At 38.0% G+C, this 19,091-nt stretch overlaps 1 protein-coding gene across 1 annotated transcript in view; it reads right to left on the bottom strand.

Moving 5' to 3' along the window:
* stab1 (stabilin 1) overlaps positions 1–19,091 on the bottom strand; it is a 98,205-nt gene that overhangs the window by 72,894 nt on the left and 6,220 nt on the right. Inside the window, exons 4-22 of the mRNA XM_046380501.1 lie at positions 17,453–17,538; positions 17,124–17,193; positions 16,876–16,971; positions 15,348–15,461; positions 13,533–13,720; positions 13,270–13,406; positions 9,223–9,350; positions 8,873–8,949; positions 6,806–6,928; positions 6,199–6,336; positions 5,807–5,878; positions 5,349–5,462; positions 4,917–4,970; positions 4,543–4,623; positions 4,270–4,428; positions 3,459–3,521; positions 2,772–2,855; positions 2,204–2,290; positions 2,015–2,126 (exon numbers count right to left, since the gene is read on the bottom strand). Coding sequence (XP_046236457.1) covers positions 2,015–2,126; positions 2,204–2,290; positions 2,772–2,855; positions 3,459–3,521; positions 4,270–4,428; positions 4,543–4,623; positions 4,917–4,970; positions 5,349–5,462; positions 5,807–5,878; positions 6,199–6,336; positions 6,806–6,928; positions 8,873–8,949; positions 9,223–9,350; positions 13,270–13,406; positions 13,533–13,720; positions 15,348–15,461; positions 16,876–16,971; positions 17,124–17,193; positions 17,453–17,538 — 1,983 coding nt within the window. The remainder of the gene's footprint in view (positions 1–2,014; positions 2,127–2,203; positions 2,291–2,771; positions 2,856–3,458; positions 3,522–4,269; positions 4,429–4,542; positions 4,624–4,916; positions 4,971–5,348; positions 5,463–5,806; positions 5,879–6,198; positions 6,337–6,805; positions 6,929–8,872; positions 8,950–9,222; positions 9,351–13,269; positions 13,407–13,532; positions 13,721–15,347; positions 15,462–16,875; positions 16,972–17,123; positions 17,194–17,452; positions 17,539–19,091) is intronic.

The following is a 19,091-nucleotide window of genomic DNA, read 5'->3' on the forward strand; positions in this document are numbered from 1 at the left end:
GCAAGAGTAAAACGGGAACCAGAGCCTTCACTTATCAAGCTACCTTCCTATGGAATCATCTTCTGGCTTCAGTTTAGGAGGCAGGCACCTTCTCTACATTCAAGAGTAGACTTAAAACGTTCCTTTTTGATAAAGGAAGGTTTTCAGTCTACTCTTGAATGTAGACTTAAATCCTGTTTGATAAAGCTTATAGTTAGGGCTGGCTTAGGCTAGCCCCTAGTGATGCTGCTATAGGCTTAGAGTGCCGGGGGATCTCCCATGATGCACTGGGCTTCTCTCTCCTCCTCTAACTCTCCTTCCACACATATTCATGTTCCATCGATGCATGTCATTAACTTGACTTCTTCCCCAAACTCTTTGTGCTTTCTCATCTCTCAGGTTCCCATGGATCATCTCTGGACCTCCTGCTGTGGTCCTGATGTCAACGACTGTTACCACCTGTTATATTTCTGCATTATCACTATTACTACTATTACTATCAAAATCATTATTATTAATACTGTCATTGGCATTCCAATACACTGTTGTTATTGCTGTTGTTATCTCTGTCTATGTACTCATGTACTAATGAGACAACTTGTGTCTTGGCGTTATATAAAAAAATGGAATTGAATTGACTTAAAGGTAGGTGGTAAAATGAATGCAGCAAAATAAAGGGAAATCCTGGAGGACAATCTGATTCAGTCTGCAAGAGAACTATAACTTGGGAGAGGATTTATTTTCCAGCAAAACAATGATCTGATGCACACATCAAAAACTACAGAGAAATGGTTTAAAGATAACGTGATGAATGTTCTGGGGTGGCCGAATCAAAACCCAGGCCTCAATCCAATATAGAATTTGTGGCTGGACTTGAAAAGGGCTGTTCATGACCAATCCCTGTGCAACCTGACAGAACTTGAGCAGTTTTGCAAAGAAGAACGGAGTAAAAGACTCAGTGCTGTGATTGCAGCCAAAGGTGCAGCTAAATACTTACTTGAAGGGGGTGAATATTCAGGCAGTCACCTCTTTTACATTATATATATTTAATTAAGCGAGATTACTTTGAAGAAATATGTTTTCACTTTCATTAAAGATTTTTTTTGTAAATTCTTGCCAAATTATATTGACTATGGTTCCATTTATAAAAGTGAAAAACATCCATTTTTATAGCCACTTTAATTGGATAATAAAAATTGGCAGAAATAACTTTAGTTTTAAATCATTGTCATTTTATCACATAGCTACAAGTCACATTGCATGGCAAATTTGCATTGTTTTATTTCGTTTCAGCAGTGCAAAGTGTCATGAAAAGGCTAAATGGAGAGGCTAAAAGGAGAAGCTAAATGATGAGTGATAAATAAACTAAACAGCTAATAGAAAAGGAAAAAAAGGTCAATGGAAATGAAAATGGAGAAGTGCTTGATTATAAAGTATTTCCATTAATGAATCAAATTATTTATTTCTCTTTTAAATAGATTTTTAGATTCCATTACTTATTAATTTTATTCATTCATTATTCATGAATGTATTTTAAATTTTGTAGTATTGACTGTTTATGTTGTTTTTGGAAATCTACTGATGGCTTAGTATGCAATGTGTTCTACATACATCTCAAAAATTATTGGATGCACTACAAAATTACCAAATTTTTACAGACATTTACAGTATGTTTGCCTCTGGATGAACTGAAACTGAGGTAGTCTATGTCCCAAATGCAGTGCATATATAGTGCAACATATTTACTATGTGCCATTATGTAGTGTCCTCAAATATTTTCAAATAGTGTCCACAACAAACACATTACTTTCTGCTAACAAACTCAGAATTCAATGCTCTAAGTTTTATAAATGTAAATTAATGTTGTAAGACACTACAAACTCTACAGTCCGTATTACATGGAGAACAGTCAGTGAGTATATGAGAGAATCATTCCAGACACAGTCTTAGTCTTCTTTGAACACATGAAGACACATGGTAAAGATTTAACAGGTATTATATTGCTCTCCAAATGTTAATGAGAGGAAGCAGTTACCCTCATCACAGTTGTCCCCGTGCTTGGATGGATCTGAGCAGATGTGACAGGCAACACCCTCAAAGCCTGACTGACAGCTGCAGGAGCCATTGCCATGGATACCGTCAAAGCACTGCATATGGTAAATAAATAAAAGACATTAGCTGAGCGACGAGGCTTCAGTGGCGGAGTTGTTTGTTTGTTGCTCACCTTTCCTTTGTCATAGCAGGGGTGCTGGAATCCTCCAATACAGGGTTTACAGTCCGGGCCGTAGAAACCTTTACAACACTCTGCTACCTGTTAAACACATGCACACGGACACACACACAGTTTAAAATAGCAGACAGTTGACAGGTCAGATTTAATAGAAAACAGTTGCTTCTAGCATCCAGTAGATACAAAGCAACATAGTGATAGATTCTGAGTTTTTCCTCAGCCAGCTAATGAATGAATGAACTGCAGCACTGGGTCATAACTACAGTATATATGGGTTGGTCACTACATTGCAAGTAGTCATGTGGTCTGCTATTGATATAAAGTATTTTAAAGTTGAAAAAGTGTTATCTCATATTAATGAGATTCTGATTTGGGTGGTGGGGATTGGTGGGTGGTCACTACAGGGTTAATTTACTCATTGTATTTCTCGTTTTCTATTGTAGGAAAAAAGAATACTATCCTTCATGGCTGCTTCATACATTTTCATTGAATCAACATAATGATGTCAACATGGTAAAACAGATGAGGGAAGGATCGAAGAGGCCTCTGATCCCATTCTAACCTGTCTGGTGGTGTTGCACAGTTTGGCACAGCCTGTCATGGATCTGAGGGGAGGTATGGTGTAATCACAGGCAATATGACTGTCCTGGAGACAAACACACACATATGTAGGTCCTCTGTTCTTGTCCATACTGCCCACTTGGAGCACAAATTGCTCAACTGAATCAAAAATAAAACTGTGAGCTTTTTAAGAAACAAAAAAACTTAAGCAATATAAAAAATATTCAACTGTCAGATCAAGTAAATAAAACCACAAACTAAAATCTTGTGTCAGAAAATTTTCCAAATTCCCATATCCTGTACTTAATAGACTGAAAATAAGTGAATTGTCCATCATACAATTCCTTTTCGATTGCTACATATCTCAGAGTTCATACTCTGCTCTGGTTGACTGATGCAATGACAGGTGTTAATGTATTTTACTTTTCTGACAACAATTATAATCTGTGCTTTCATTCAGTGGACACAAATAACAAATTATATTACCATACTTTCTACACACTGGCCCATTTATTCTGAAAGTAATCAGACATACTATTGTGGCCATAAAAAAACAACTTAATAAAAGCTTGAGTTTTGTCAACTAAAAATTTATTTATCCGTTTGCAAACTCACATCAATAGTGTTTTTCTACTGTATGACTATATAGAACAGAATTAAATAGAAACAGAGAAATAATGCGCTTCACCATTTCAACACTGCCATCTGGACACTCGGTCTCATAGAGATAACTGCAGTGAACACAGGGACCCTAAAAACACACAAACACACATACAGAAAAAATTAATACTTAGCTTTCACTGTTAGCGTCACTCTTATGTTTAAGCTTCTATTGGTCTAGTTATTATCTCTATGTAAAGAGATTAATTATTATAAATCTGCTGATGCTAACTAAAATCATTTTGTTCCTGACAGCTGGTGTTGATGACACACGGTTTAACTAGTTTGTCTGTTACAATTACTTACCTAGTTATAATTGACAGGTGTATATGCCTACATTACCTCAAACCTGACTTGTAATATAATAAACCCTTTTTTTATTTTGTTTATAAGAACTGTTTTGTTTTGTTTGGTCTCACATGGTTTCCAATCGTGTTTTGTTTCACTTTTGTTTTTCTCTGCTCATATCTTTTTTAAACATAGCACTGTTGGAGGGGTAGAGAGCTCTAAGAACTGTATCAACTCAAAGCCACATCACTTTCTGTCATACCATTTCTAATTGAAGGAGGGCAGCAGATTCAATTGGATGTAGCCTAAAATTCAGGGGAAAATGTATAAAAGGAGCCCAAATTATCACAATTTTACCTGCTCAAGCAAATAATATGTAGCCCAACTAGGCAAAAACAAAGCCCAGTCTGACAACAGTTTCCATAAGATACAAATTGTGTGAGCTAAAATTAGCGACTGTCTAATGCTAATGAGCGAATGATCTTTGATACAGCATCTGCATAAGTTACTGTTCTATGCTGTTTGTTTGTTCAAAGCCTTCCTCTGCTCACCACAGTGATCTTGCTCTCGATGACATCACATCGGTGAGGCAGGATGGGAAGGATGGAGGGTGGGTACAGAAGGCCATCAATCATATGGATGATCCCGTTGGATGCCACAATGTTGGTGCTCTTCAGATGGATGCCCTTCTCCCCCAATAGGATTGCACCCTGGAGAGGAAAGGGTAGGCGGAAAGGGTAATGTAGAGCGACATGTAAAACTGCTAATGTTAGGAAAAGTCAAATTAGGAGAGACGCTGTGAAGAACCAATCAGAGACACTTACATCATCAGACACAGTGATGGTGACGATCTGATTGGCCATTGTTTGAATCTGAGGAAGAGCAGCCAACTCGTCGACTGTCAACTACAGAACAAAGAAATAATCATCAACTAAAAAGTTTGGGGTTTTTTTTGTATTTTAACAAAGTCCCATTTGGGATTAGTTTAGCCATTCCTGCCTTACCAGCAACAAAGTTACAAATGTTAAGTTTGTCCCGAGGGTGGTGTTAAAGGAAAGATCATGGGGCCTTTACATCTAAAGGGTTCATCCTCTGGGAGCAACAGTTGGATCAGGAAATATCATGGCAGAGTGTTGGACAGAAAGGACGTATAGAAATATGGATCAGTGAAGGGAGTGTGGAGTGGAGGGTATCGTACCACAGCCTGGGAGAAAACATGGTGTCTGAGAAGTTCCTGAAGTTTATGTTTGGCCTTGAAAAAGAGCAGAATACCATTACAATACATACCATTACAACAATATTCATAAAGCATCATGATCGCTAAAAGAGATAACCACTGGTAACTGAAGTGGTTGTCACTAAGTAAGAAAATTACTGAGCCTTTTTGAAAATGAAACAAAATATGTGCAAGTCATGAAGATTTCCATCTTCATTGTCTTTGGGGCTGAGAGCCTCAGACACAATCAGAGAGTGTTGAGATTCAGGTTAACACACGGTTGGTTTTCATCTTTTCATCGAATTTGTTAATTAAAATACAGAATGTCAGCAGACATTAAAGTTACCTGAATGTTATCTGCACTAATCACAAATACAATAAATAAAGGCAATCGTAAGTAATAAGTACACGTACATCGTTTAGCATGTACAAGATGCTGCCGTCTCTGGCTCGGTCCACAGCTTGGTTGGTGGGGACAAACACAGTCAGGGGTCCCAGACCCCGCAGAGGAGGGGGAGACCCACAGTTCTACAAACATACACAGCATGTCATATCTAATTTGAGCTGAGGATGTAGCAGTAGGAAGGGTCTGAATGTAGCCTATATGGTAAATCTTAAACACTCCTCATCATCATGACCACATATGCTGCAGTTAAGCTAGTGAGTCACACTCTGATCTCAAAACATCCTTATTTTCCTTTAGCAGGGTTGCATAGTATAACTTCATGTTACATATGGCTCTAATATGAACAAAAACAGAAAGCAAATCACTCATTTTACTATTGGTAAAAACTAACAGAGACCATATGTGTGACCACGGGGACAAAACCAAACATCTGTGTGATATTACTGGCCAGAGCAAAAATACTCACATCTACCAGAGACAAGAAGCGGTTGTATTTTTCATCCTTAGTAAGAATCTCATAGATCGTCTTATCAGCAAACTGGACGCAAGAAAAACAAGATGATCAAATGACAGATATTCACCTTCATAGCAGAGTTAAGAACATAAAGTTAGACTGCCCCTGCCTTAATGCAAGTGAATCTCCATACACACATTTAACTGGACACAAAACTAAAATGACTGAGGTAGATATTTTCATTAAACAAAACATACAGATCGACAGTTTAAGAATTTTCTGCTTGAGATTTTGTTTAATGTCTGATAAAAAATTTTTAGTCAGCCTCTGTGTATCTGTTGTATTTTTTGTCAGCACGTTTTCAATTAGTTTTCCACATTCACTGAAGTGACCCTTTAACTAACCTGTTCATCACGAGGAGACCTGTCAGAAAGTGAGCTTGTGATTGGCTGATCAATGATGTGGATGATTCCATTGGCTGCTGCCACGTCTTCTTGGATGACGGTGTACAGTCTGCTGGGGTCGTCCATCAGGATGAACCTCTACAGCAACCAGACCGAGAGAATCTATTATTGGAATCTATATCTATTGTCTCTACAGTTTATACCAAAAACATAAAGAAAATTGGCAGAAAACATATAATTCAGTGACATCGATGCAGCCAGGTGGCTGCAGTTCCTCTAAAGCCACTACAAGATCCAGTGCATGATGGGAAACTCCTTGTTGTCTGATCCAAGAGCTGATTAGTTTAGAAGTCAACTCAGCAATATGTTTTATACATACTTTTCTTTCTTTTTTTTGTCGGAGAGATTTTATTTTTCTTTGAATGATTTTGAAGATTTATTCTGTTAACTGAATACATATTGGGTGGCTGATGGTGACATTTAGCAGTCAGTAATAAGATAGAGAAGAAATACATTCATATTATAATCTACATACAATATATCACAGTTGTACACACCACAGGCCTATATTAACATTGCACTGGTTTAATGTTGAAGGAATTATTACCTTGTTGTCTTTGTTCCTCAACTTGGCTCCTCCATACAGGTTGAAGTCTTGTCCCTCCAGATTCTTGTAGAGGTGCTGACCCAGAATCAGGTGGTTTTTACAAATTAGCTCTTCATTGACACCCTGTTGAGACATTATAGGTCAGTAGAGCTGAGAAACAGGAGGCTCTCTCAGCAGCCTCTGCAGTTCTTCTGATGTGGTCATTAGCACTGCCTAGTTTTGTATTTGATCTGTTGAAAGAAAGGTTTTCACTTTGGTCACTTTGACTTTTTGCACCAGTCGGCCACTTCTGTGGTTTGTTTTTTCCTTTCCTATAACAGGTTTGACGAAATTCTTGTGTGCTACCATAAAATTCAGTCAGACAAAGCAGTGTCTGCTCTGTCTCTGAGAAACTTTGGGCTTTTCTGCCGTAGGTCAATAAACAGAAGCATGATCTAATATGATAATAATGTCACTTTACAATTTTATACTCTGAACAGCAAAAGTATGTCTACTTCAATAACTATCATTGTTGAACAGCCTTTTCATATCTTCTCCTATAACACTTGTGTGCAAATTTTTTGCAATAGTTTAATGCATATAATCATGTTTATAGAGTCCCATATAACCATGTTCTTCATTTATTCTCTCCATTTTGAGTTCTGTCCAGAAAATGTTATTTGAAAGCAACTATACTGACCAGAGGGCACATACACTTTACACATACACAGGGACTTTGATGACATCACATTCTAAATACATACACAGCTTTGCAGCTATAACAGGGTCCTCTCTTTTGGGAAGGTTTTCCACAAGATTTCAGGGCGTTTTTGTGGAAATTTTGCCCATTCATGCAGGAGAGCAATAGTGACGAAAGAGCAACACACAATGTGTGCTTCCCCACTGGGCTGGCTAGACCAATCTCAGCTACTCAGTCAGTCACAGACAACTGAGATTTCCTTTAATATTTAGCAGTATTATCAGAGTATCAAGGTTTAGTGCTTTTCAGTCACACTTCAATTCAATTCAGTTTATTTATAAAGCGCCAATTCACAACAAAAGTTATCTCATGACACTTTCCAATTAGAGCAGGTCTAGACCAAACTCTTTAATTAAATTGTAAAATAGAGAGAGCCCAACATTCCCCCTTGAGCAAGCACTTGGCGACAGTGGCGAGGAAAAACTGCCTTTTAGAAGGCAGAAACCTCAGAGCAGACCCCGGCTCAAGACGGGCGGCCATCTGCCTTGACCGATTGGGTTGAGACACTTCACAACTACAGAGTCAAAGTCACAAGTCTTCACTGATTTATCAGGTTAAAACAGAAGCTAATGTTCTTCACCTTGTTATATGATTTATGAAGCAAGCATTACAGTATGCTCAGACATGCAGCTACAAACAGACAAGAAGCAGCAGAACGCCAGTCATTTTCAAACGGAAACCTGCTACGAGAGTGAGGCATCAGAGGTGCAAGACAGTTTGTTAATGCAGACAAAAAGTAGAACAAGTTGCGCATATCCTGAAACATGGAGGAGCAACACCCGAGATGAAACAATGGAGTGGTGAAGTTTTTTTTTGAGCATCCTGGATTTCTGCACTAAGCGTGATTCATTTCCTTGTGAACATTATTTGGTGACTGAAAGTGGAAGCTGTTTGAGGCTTAGATGGACATGAAACTCTCCTAATTTAAACACCAGTACACAAGCTGAACTAGATAAAAGCCTGTGGACATGAAAACTGAAGAAGAGATGACAACTCCCAAAGTATATTTAAGTAAGAAACATCCAATTATAAAGCTGTGGTGTGCTCCACTTGCTGCAAGTTGAAGCTGAAGATTACATTTAGTAGAAACCTATAGATACACAGATATCTATCTACAGCTGAACAGTTGAGAATCTGCTCACTCTGGCATTGTGGGTTTGCCAGCTGTCTACCCAGCCCTTCTGAGTTTGAATCAGCTCTGATTCACACGTTTAGAGCCATTCAACAAAATGACACTAAAATGAATTACTGAAATGGTGGATAGAGTCAGACAGTCAGGTGGCCATCAGCAGACAAACAGGTGGCACTAGATAAATAACAAGACTTACAATAAGGGGAGTTTTCAGCACTGGGATGAAAGCTGTGAAGGGTCCATTGTGTCTCAGCAGCAGTGAACAGCCTTTCTCTAAAACAAATACACATGTAAAAAAGTCAAAAGTTATGTATGCACATGCACACACACACACACACACACACCAACACACCACTGACTGTGCTTTCCAAAATATTGCTTTAATATTCTATTAAAATAGAATTGAGAAAGAAAACATAATAATAATAATAACCTGTCTTGAATTATGTCACTAACTTGAAGGTTCAAACTGAATTAAATTTCTTTAACTGTTCTCAATTTTAAAACATTTTTATGGTGTGAAGAATATATTTGTGGTTCTTTTACCAAACAGGGCAATGGCTCCAGTCAGATTTTCTCTCTGGCTTCCACTCCTGTCCAACTCTATCAGCCGCTCCATCAGGTTACCATAACAACGCCAGCCGTCACCAATCTGACCCGCATTACACACACACCTGAGAGAGAAGGGAAGCTAAGTAATGACACTGCAATACACAGCCATTCACACAAAGCACCAAAGTTTTTGTTCTAGTCCTGATTTTAGACCTGACACTCATTTTAATACTAATCCTATGTGTAATCTTGGTTCTCGACTGTGATGGATAACTTTCTGGGATAACTTTCTGATGGATGACCTTTAGAGTGTTCAGTTACACATTCATACATTCACATACAACTGACTCTCACTTGTGGACTAGTCCTAACAGGAAAGAGAATCGGACAAAGAAGAGATTTTTTTTCCTATCCCTTATTCTAGACCAGTTTATGCCATCCGCGCCAAAACCTACAATGAGGACTATAATAATAGCAATGTGAGCACCGTCACTGATGAATGAATACGTTCTGTAAACGGTGGCACCAATGACATGCTCTGCAGTAGCGAAATGGACATTTTTGACCTGTTACTGCTGTATATTGAAAAGGGAAATGAAAGTAAATTTCAGCAAAGACGAGCGGAGTTTGGTGAATCTAACATTCTGCTGCTAATATTGTTGTCTTCTGAAGACAAATTTTAGTCATACTTTCATTTGAGCCAACATCAATTTAATGGTATCCCAGCAGTTGTGAAAAGAGGACATCAGCAAGGACATAAAGAACTTCAAAAACCCCATCAGCACTGAAGAAAGTCTGGCAGTATGTCTCAGGTATGATGATGTCTTAATGTGTAACATGCAGCCTAATATTATGTTAGCTATAAGGTTTTATTAAGTTTTATAGTAAGCTGTTGGTTTACATAAAACAGGTCAACTACAATCAGAAACAAATATTATAATGATACTGTTTTCCACTGTCATAGTCGCTGCAATTGTGCTGTCACCGTCATCGTAATTAAGTTGGAACAGTTTTTGAAATGATATACTCACAGTTGATATAGTTATTGTTCTTGGTGTAAATGTCCCTTAATTTTAGAGACAAAGTAAGACTGGATCTAGTTCTTGTTCTTATCTAGGTCTAATGTTAGTTTAGACTAGAACTGCAAAAATTAGTAGATTAATCAAGTGCAAGAAAATTAATCTGGAACAATTTTTTTCATTTGCTGCTTTTCTTTACTATTTTTGAGATCAAATGTGAGCAAACTGAGATGAGCATTTTTCACAGTTTTCTGACATTTTATAAACTAAAAAATTAATGGATTTTAACTGACAATTGCTAATTGCAGCCCTAGTTCAGCCCTGTCAAGGACAACAACAGAGATTATGTTCTACCTCTGGGGAGTAAATACAAAATAATTCAGGATTTGTTCAGGATTTCTAGAGTTCTACAGAGTAAAAGAAAGTTGTTCTGACCTTTGTTCTTGATATAGATTTGATATAGAAGAAAGAGAGTGACAGAAATAATAAGTTAACAAATAAGTGAACCAAAAGAGCCTGAGACTACTTTTATATCCTACTCTTAGTTTTAGTTCTGGTCTGGGTTCTACATCTACAGAGCAAAAGATAAACAAAAATAAAGATTCTGTGCTATTTCTAGAAATAGAAGACCAGTTCTCTGGGTCTTGTTCTACTTTTATGAAGAGAGAAACCTGCTCCTAGATCTGGTTCTGCTACTGCAGTGCTACAGAGCATGAAAGGAAAAAAAAGAAACTCGCTCTGAATCTATACCTGGCTCTAGTTCTAAAAATAACAATCTTAAATAAAGAACAACACTGAAACTGGCTCCAGTCCTTGTCTAGTTCTTATTTAATTTTAGTTGGATTTGAGCTGGTCTTGGTCCTAAATCCAGTTTTAATCCAAGTTCTAACTGTAAATAAAGATAAAGTAAAGTAAGTAATCTGTAAAGATTAATAGAGACAGAGACACAGAGAAATCTGATCGTAGTGATACCATTAAAAGAGAATTAAGAACACAAGCTTTGTTCGTAAAGTAAAATGAGTCAGGAATAGAGACTGAGTTTGAGGGAGTAAAAGTCTAGGGTTTATTCCAAGTCTCTTATTTAATATTACTACAGCAAGGATACAGAAGAGCCGTCGTCGAAGTCTTTTACCAGCCGACATGACGCTTTCTTAGATATGAGTAACTGACTGAAGCTGATTGGGATGATCTGATAACATCACACCATCACTCAGTTTCATACTGACTTGAGGACAGAAAACAAATTACAATTATTAATTGTATTTCTCGCTCATTTTATTAGAAAGACTTTTGGTCTCATGATCTCTTATTTACTCAGTTAGCTTTTATTATGGATGCAATTAAAAGTCAGTGTATTCAGTCACATGAGAGGCTGATAATTCCTAATTCCTAATTTCACTTTTCCCTTAAACATTTAGCCTAAGAAAGAATTTCCATTTTTCAAAAGACACCATTATCATGTTATATGTTAAATAATGAATTCACAATCGGAACACCAATGAATTCATGTACAAATCATGAATAGATAATATACATATACAAGATGTAGCTGCAGGTGTTTGTTAAGCAAAACACTGCTGCTCCACAGTTAGCATTGCAGGGCTGCACTGAATCAAAGAAACTCTTGGTCGACTGAAAAAAAACCATCTTGTTAAGGTTTGAATTTTTCTGTTTTTTCCTTTCTCTCCTCCTTCCTGGTTGTGTGAGTTGAGTCTCCCTTAAGGGACCAATCCGGAGCTGAGCTGGGCGTTCCTGTTCTCCCTCACCTGCCTGTTGACACACCTGCCTCCAATTCACCAATGAACCACCTTTAATCAGTCGCCTTTTTAAGACGATCCTGCTGTCTTAATGATATCCAGATCAGCTGTCCTTGTGTAGTAAATTTTTTCCCTGTGAAGACTGACTCTGCGTTTACCTTATCCTGTTTTTCTGCTCTGCCTCTGTGTATTTTCTGCCTGCCTGTTAGTTAATGGATCCTGCCTGTTCTTTGGATTTCTGCTGGAGGAAACAGAGACCACGAGCACTCACGCGCTGTCCATCTTGTAATTTAGTCAGATTACTTTCTTGTTAGCTAGCCCCTTATGTCATCTTCTGTAAGAAGACCTCCCTCAGTTCAGTAAATAAATGCAGCTCTCTCTCTCTCTCACTCACTCACTCACACACTTGCACGATGGAGCCTGCAGGAGACACGTCTACGCACCAACCCTCACCCAAAACAGAATATTTAAATTTCCAGTAGATGACAATGTGTCTATTATTTCTAGATTAGGTAAACATGAGCTACTCTGGCTCTGATGCAGCAATCTGCCTCTCTCACACCTAAACCAAGTATTCGTTCTTCCAGTAGTTGAGAATGTGTCTCACATGGACAGACTCTTGTTGTCTGCTACATCTATACATGACCTCCTGACCTGATTCTGTTGCCAAGCGCTTGTTCACAGGGGAATGTTGGGTCTCTCTCTGTTAAAAACTAAAGTAAAGAGTTTGGTTTATGTCTGCTTGGAAAGTGTCATGAAATAACTTTGGTTGTGTTCTAGCTGTGGTTCTGGTCCTGGTACTAGTTCTAGAAGACAGAAAGAAACCTATTTGTAACTCTGACTGTAGTTCTCATTCTGCAGCAGCAGTTCTAAAAAAGTTGTGACTCTGTGTAAGTTTTGCCTCTACAAGTTCTAGTTGTAGAGGGCAACAGAGTGGCATAACTTGCTCTAATTGAAAATTATTTTTAGACCCGATTGTAGTTCTAGTCCTTGTCCTTGTTCAAAAGCTAGAAAGCAAAAGAGAGCCAGGAACAGAGACTTGTTTGAAGGTCTAGTTTTAGGGAGAAAAATCCGGTTCTACGTCAACAGGCCTCTAGAGAGCAGTAGAGAGACCAAGAGAAACCTGGTTCCGGTGACATAGAGGAATACGGACAGACAAAGAAAGATAAAGAAACTGACTCTGAGTTAACTTCCCATTCTGATTCTCATGTCTAGACTTAGATCTACTGCTAGCTCTAGAGAGCACAATTTTCTGCATATCTGACCTGGGTTGTCCATCCATTTCAGTTTGGCAGACAGCTGTGGGGTCACAGGTGTCCGCTGAGCAGGCAGAAACCAGCTGGCAACCAAACTTAGCGTTGCTACCCGTGGGGGACATACCGTGCAGACACTCACAGGTGGACTAACAGACAAAAAAAGACAGTGAGGTAGAACACAGATTTGGGATTTAGCACTGGATTTAATTCAGGACCTAATACTGACTTAATATGGAACATTGTTCTCAGCCTGGTTCTCTAGGTATCCTAACCTTGTTGGGGCCTTTGAAGACACAGATGGTGGAATTAATGGGACATCCTCCATTGTTCTGAGAACAAGGGTTTTTGGGTATGCAGATTTTCCCATCACCCTCATACTCAGGCTTACAGGTACAGCTGACCTTTGACTTCTGTGAGGAGCACTGGGCGTTTACGTCACAGTCCCTCCCTGAGCAAACACCTGAACAGGAAAATGAAGATACAACTCAGTCCAGATGAGCATTTTTATCCTCATAACAAAAATGCAAACAAAAGAAAACATTCTCATTCACTGAAATAAAAATGAAAACTTAGATTTAGTACTAGTCCTACTACCTATTAGTCTAGTCTGGGTAAAAGAACTTGTTCTGGGTCAAGGTCTTGTTTTGGCTTTGGTTTGAGTTTTGGAGACCAAGAAAAAGGCAAAAGAATACAATGGGTTTCTTTCTTTAGTCATCATGTAGTTTTTATTTCAGCTTTGTTTCAAGTTCTTATCTTGAATGTACTGTAGTTCTGTATCTAGACAGCACACGGCAGAGTATGTTCTTGTTCTAGTTCTAGGGAGCAGAGACCTGGTTTTAGTATTGGTCCTGGTTCTGGTTTTATTGTTGACTCTCTGATCTAGACCCGCTGTACTTCTAGAGATATCTGGTGTGCACAAAATAATACAGTACAGTTTTCTCACAAGATATAAAAATATAAAGTAACTTCAGGATATTATTAGCCAGTGCCAGTACAAATTGGACCAATGAACCGACCGCAACAGCTTTAAACTACAGTCCCGGTTCCATAAAAGTTGTGACGCTGCATAAAAAGAGAATGCAATGATAACAGAATGTAATTATTCAACTATGTTTACCAGCAACAGTTTTACGAAGTGTTCCTGAGCCCATGTAGTGATATCCTTTATACAACAATATGCTTGACAAATGGTGAATGCTCACTTGTGAACAACACTTGTGAACCTGTTTACCCTGAATTGTCCCATCAGAAAAGTTGATGAGGTAAGACATTAAACATATTCTCTTTGTACCGTTTTCAATGAATTATATGCCAGTAAGGATTGGCAAATAATCATTTTCTATATTATTTATGCTTCACATAGCATACCAACCTTTTTGGATTCAGGGTTGTGAAAGCTGGGATAAAACCAAAATGACTGCTTTGCGGTGCTATGTCTCTGTGCACCAGTCAAGTTGCAGTTTATCCATACAGAGAGCTTCATCACATGGTGCAACAACAATCACCTGAAGCTCAGTATCATCAAAACTAATAAGCTTGTGAATTACAATGCCTCAACTATGGTTGTTGCTGCAAAGAAGCTACAAATTCTGCAATGCGGATGCTTCACACACACGTTCAACCTGACGGCACAGAAGATCTATACAATCATCGTAGTAGGGTCACCAATTCAGTATCTGACTAAACGTGAAGTTATGCTGTTGAACGATGGAAAGAAAATCTTATGATGTGACAGTGAGGTTGACCTTTGAGCTTTTAAATGTAAAATGTCATCACTTCATCATTTTAACCTATTAGACATCTGAGAGAAATTTAGTTATAATTGGGTTATGGCTAAATTATGAGTAGGTGAGATCACAGTGTCCTTGACATTTGACCTTTGATCATTAAACTCTAATAAGTTCAGCTTTGAGTGCAAGCAGAGATTTGAAATACAAGATCTGAAGATATTTCCTCAAGGAATTCCTGATATCTCATGTTCAGAAGAATGGAACGACCCAAAAACATAACGCTTTCGCCGCAGGTTTTGCCAAACCAGAGACATGATAAGACAGAAATCTAAGATGAATGGTGAGATGAGTGTTTACTTGTGCATTTTCCCTGTGACATCTTCCTGTATCCAGGCAAGCATTCACAGTAGGCGTCATCTCCCTCTCCTTTACAGTATGAATAAGGGCTGCAGTTACTGCATCTGCTACTCACTGCCAGCAACACAGAAACAACAGCAGCTCACAATGTGGCAACAATTAAACATCATACAGACATTAAAAACAAACTGGAGCAATAAATGCATTGCCTAAGTGACATCCAGATGACAAGAAGAAAACTACTGGCACAGGGTATCAAGTCTCAATTTTTTGGTACCTTACTCTTTGATCACACATCACAAATGAAATAATAATTTAACCAGTTTTAGATTGTGTTTTATTTTGATGCAGTACTTCAGACAAGACAAGACTTTGGTTTCCTTTGCTCAATGAAAAAATTCTTTTGTATGCATCCCCATTACCTTTCTGAATACTCATTTGGCCCCCAGTAGACATGTACAGTAGTTGTTTTCAGTTGTTACTGTGTGTAAAAGAAATGCCTGCAGACACCAATCATGGTTGAAAAAAAATAAACTTTTGAGTTAAACACTTTGAGATGTGAATACAGCGCATTTCAAAATAAATAAATAAATAAAAATCCGTATGAACCACAGATAGGGTGGGACGGGGATTAAATTACTGCAGCTGTTCAGAATGGGCCGACTGCTTGGCCACTGGTTTTACAGCTTGATAACCACTCATTAAGGCTACTTCACAGTCGACACAGATTGTGTAAGGTTATCACAACGTTAACATTAATAGTCAAACCACTTAGGTATAACCTTGTTAGGTATAACCAGTGCCATTAAGAGAGAGGGTTAACCCAACACTACATTGCTCAGGTCATAATATAGTGTAGGACTGATCTAGCTATTTGTTTTTATTGAAATATCTAATAGTTAGTCAATCTAATGGCAAATGTAACAGTATTCTAAAGATTATTTTTATTACTCAATTAATGTAATAAATTTACCCTGAATATCAAATTTAAACTTGTTTCATTAATATTTCGACATGTCAGTGTTATGTCATTAAATCATGAAATCATCATGTAATTTTCATATCAATGCTGTATTACTATTATTAAGAAGAAGAAGAAGCAGAACAGAAATTACTTAATTTGGGGGCACTCAGGAAAAACATTAAGAAAGTTATAGTGTGGTCCCCTCAGAGAGAGCCATATATTGTACAAACTGATACTGATTTTTGGGTCTGGATCTTCTTTTAGGTGGCTAAAATGTGATCTGGGGCTGTCCTGGTCCACAGCAGTACATATTAGTTTGCTAGACCACTGTCTACTGTAAGCTTTGTGGTCTCTGTCTACTTCTGTGTAGAGCACACCATGTAAAATTACTTTTCTGTGACTCACTTATTTCTCTGTGGTTTCTACTTAGTATAATAATCATTATTATTATTTAATATAATGACTGATTATCCTAATGTTATACAGTTATACGATCTGATATCTTAATATTAAGGTGTCTGCCATCAAATGAACACAGTAAAATCCATGGTATCATGGTCTTACCTTGGTCACAGCGTGTTCCAGTGTATGGTGGTTGACACCAACACTGTCCATCACCATCTGGACCTTTATTACATACTCCATGAAGACAGTCACACTCTGTACAGACAGACACACAGTACTGTCAAACGAGATGTTTTTGCAACCGTTGAACATATAGTAATATAGTAACATATAGTAATCTTACAATGGTTTGTTTTGCATTGAGGTTCTCTTACATGACCAGAGAAGTCAGAAGTCAGAGATCCTACCTTTATCACATTTTTCTCCGTAAAAGTTTGGATTCTTACACTCCTGACAAGCAAAGCCAGAGAAGCCATCCTAAGGAGAGAAAAGGTTTTTTCATGATCACAACTCACAACTTCCCCAGTGTCCCATTCCCAACCAAACACAAAAAACAGCAACACATCAAGCACACCCCACAATTCATCCAATACTCCTGTTTGTGATATAGGCTGACACTGTGAGACTTGACTAGGAACATACATATTAGTAATACAAATGTTAGTTAAGTGTCCCTATGTAAGTAATGCCGATCCCTGAATCAAACACATGGAGCAGTCACAGACACAATACTGACGTCACAGACACAGGTCCCATTCCCCGTGTCTCCGCCCAAACAGCTTCCATGGAAGTTACAGGTCTTCCCGTACCAGCTGGGACAGGCTACAGATAGAAAGGTGAACAGGCAAACGGAGAGACAGGTTATTAGAAATGAGCACTACTCATTGTTTATATGATTCCATTCAAGGATCCTGTGTATTAATAGCAATTTTACAATTTCATGTGTCATGGTCATACTGTATGTCATTTAGCCTATTGGCTGGTTAGAGAGCAGACAAGAAAGAGAGGGGAGGAAGAAAACACAAAGAATTAAGTAGTACAAGCAAGTGCTGCAGATATATGGAGGATTCCTTTCATCACGTCACATAGTGTGAGATGATCTAATAAGATGTTTCAAACTGTGTGATATCAGTTATGACGCATGTCAGACTGTGATATGAATGTGTGTTCTCAGACCTATAGTGTAAAGATTAAGCAGAGGTGAGCCATCAGTTCATCTAGCTGTGCCACTCATGCTTTGAAAAGCTGAGCCATACAGCCAGTACAGTTATTTGTTAAAACATAATTCTTGACGTATTCTGATTGGTTTCATTGTGTGCCCCTACACAAAAATCAAAGCACAGCACATCACTGTTACTATTCTTTGGAACAGCTATTGCAGATCCTGTAATGGCCACAGCTCCAACTCCAACTACATTAAAAGGGATGGAGAAACCCCAAATTCCTTCTGGAATTGCAGAGCAACAATCATTTCTGTATAAATTATTATTAAAGCTACAGCTATTTGTCTATCTAATATTTATCTTAATAGAGTTTTTAATATCTTTTGATGATTGTTTGATTGTGTAGAATCATTCTAAACCTATAAAGCTGTGAAATGTAAACACTACTGAACACTTAACTAAAGGTTAAATATCACTGAATTTATATCATATTTTACCTTTAAACCATATATCTGAATATTTGTAGTATGGTATAACATACTCACCTTGCTCAAATTCTAACCCAAAACAAAATAAAGTTGAAGTCAAAAACCTAGATTGGTATGAAGCAATATGTTTGCATTTAGGGCAAACGGTAATATTGATAATATTATAAATATCATTAATATGCATGCATTTTAGTCACCTGCATTCATTATATGAATTTTGTTAATTCATGTGCATTACATGTGAAGGTTCAGATGACTATGCAGAGCATCACGTCAGTGATCTAATAATTGACCATCAGTCTGATATATTCTGCCTCACTGAGACTTGGTTACGGGACGAAGAATATGTTAGTTTAAATGAATCAGCTCCATCTGGTTATATTAACTATCATGTTCCTCGAGGCACAGGCCGAGGAGGAGGAGTGGCAGCAATCTACCACTCCAGTCTTCAGATTAACCCCAAACATATATCTGTCTATAGCTCATTTGAGAGTCTCACTCTCAGCCTGTCTCACCAAAACTGGAAGTCAGAAAAGCCAGTTTTATTAGTTGTTGTGTATCGCCCACCTGCTGCTGCTTACTCAGAGTTCCTGTCTGAGTTTTCTGACTTCTTATCTAGTTTAGTGCTCAGTACAGATAAAGTCATTATAGTAGGTGACTTTAACATTCATATGGATGTTGACTCTGACAGTCTTAAGACAGCCTTTAGTTCACTCTTAGATTC

The sequence above is a fragment of the Scatophagus argus genome, chromosome 3 (genome assembly GCF_020382885.2).
Source record: "Scatophagus argus isolate fScaArg1 chromosome 3, fScaArg1.pri, whole genome shotgun sequence".
Lineage (NCBI taxonomy): Eukaryota > Metazoa > Chordata > Actinopteri > Scatophagidae > Scatophagus > Scatophagus argus.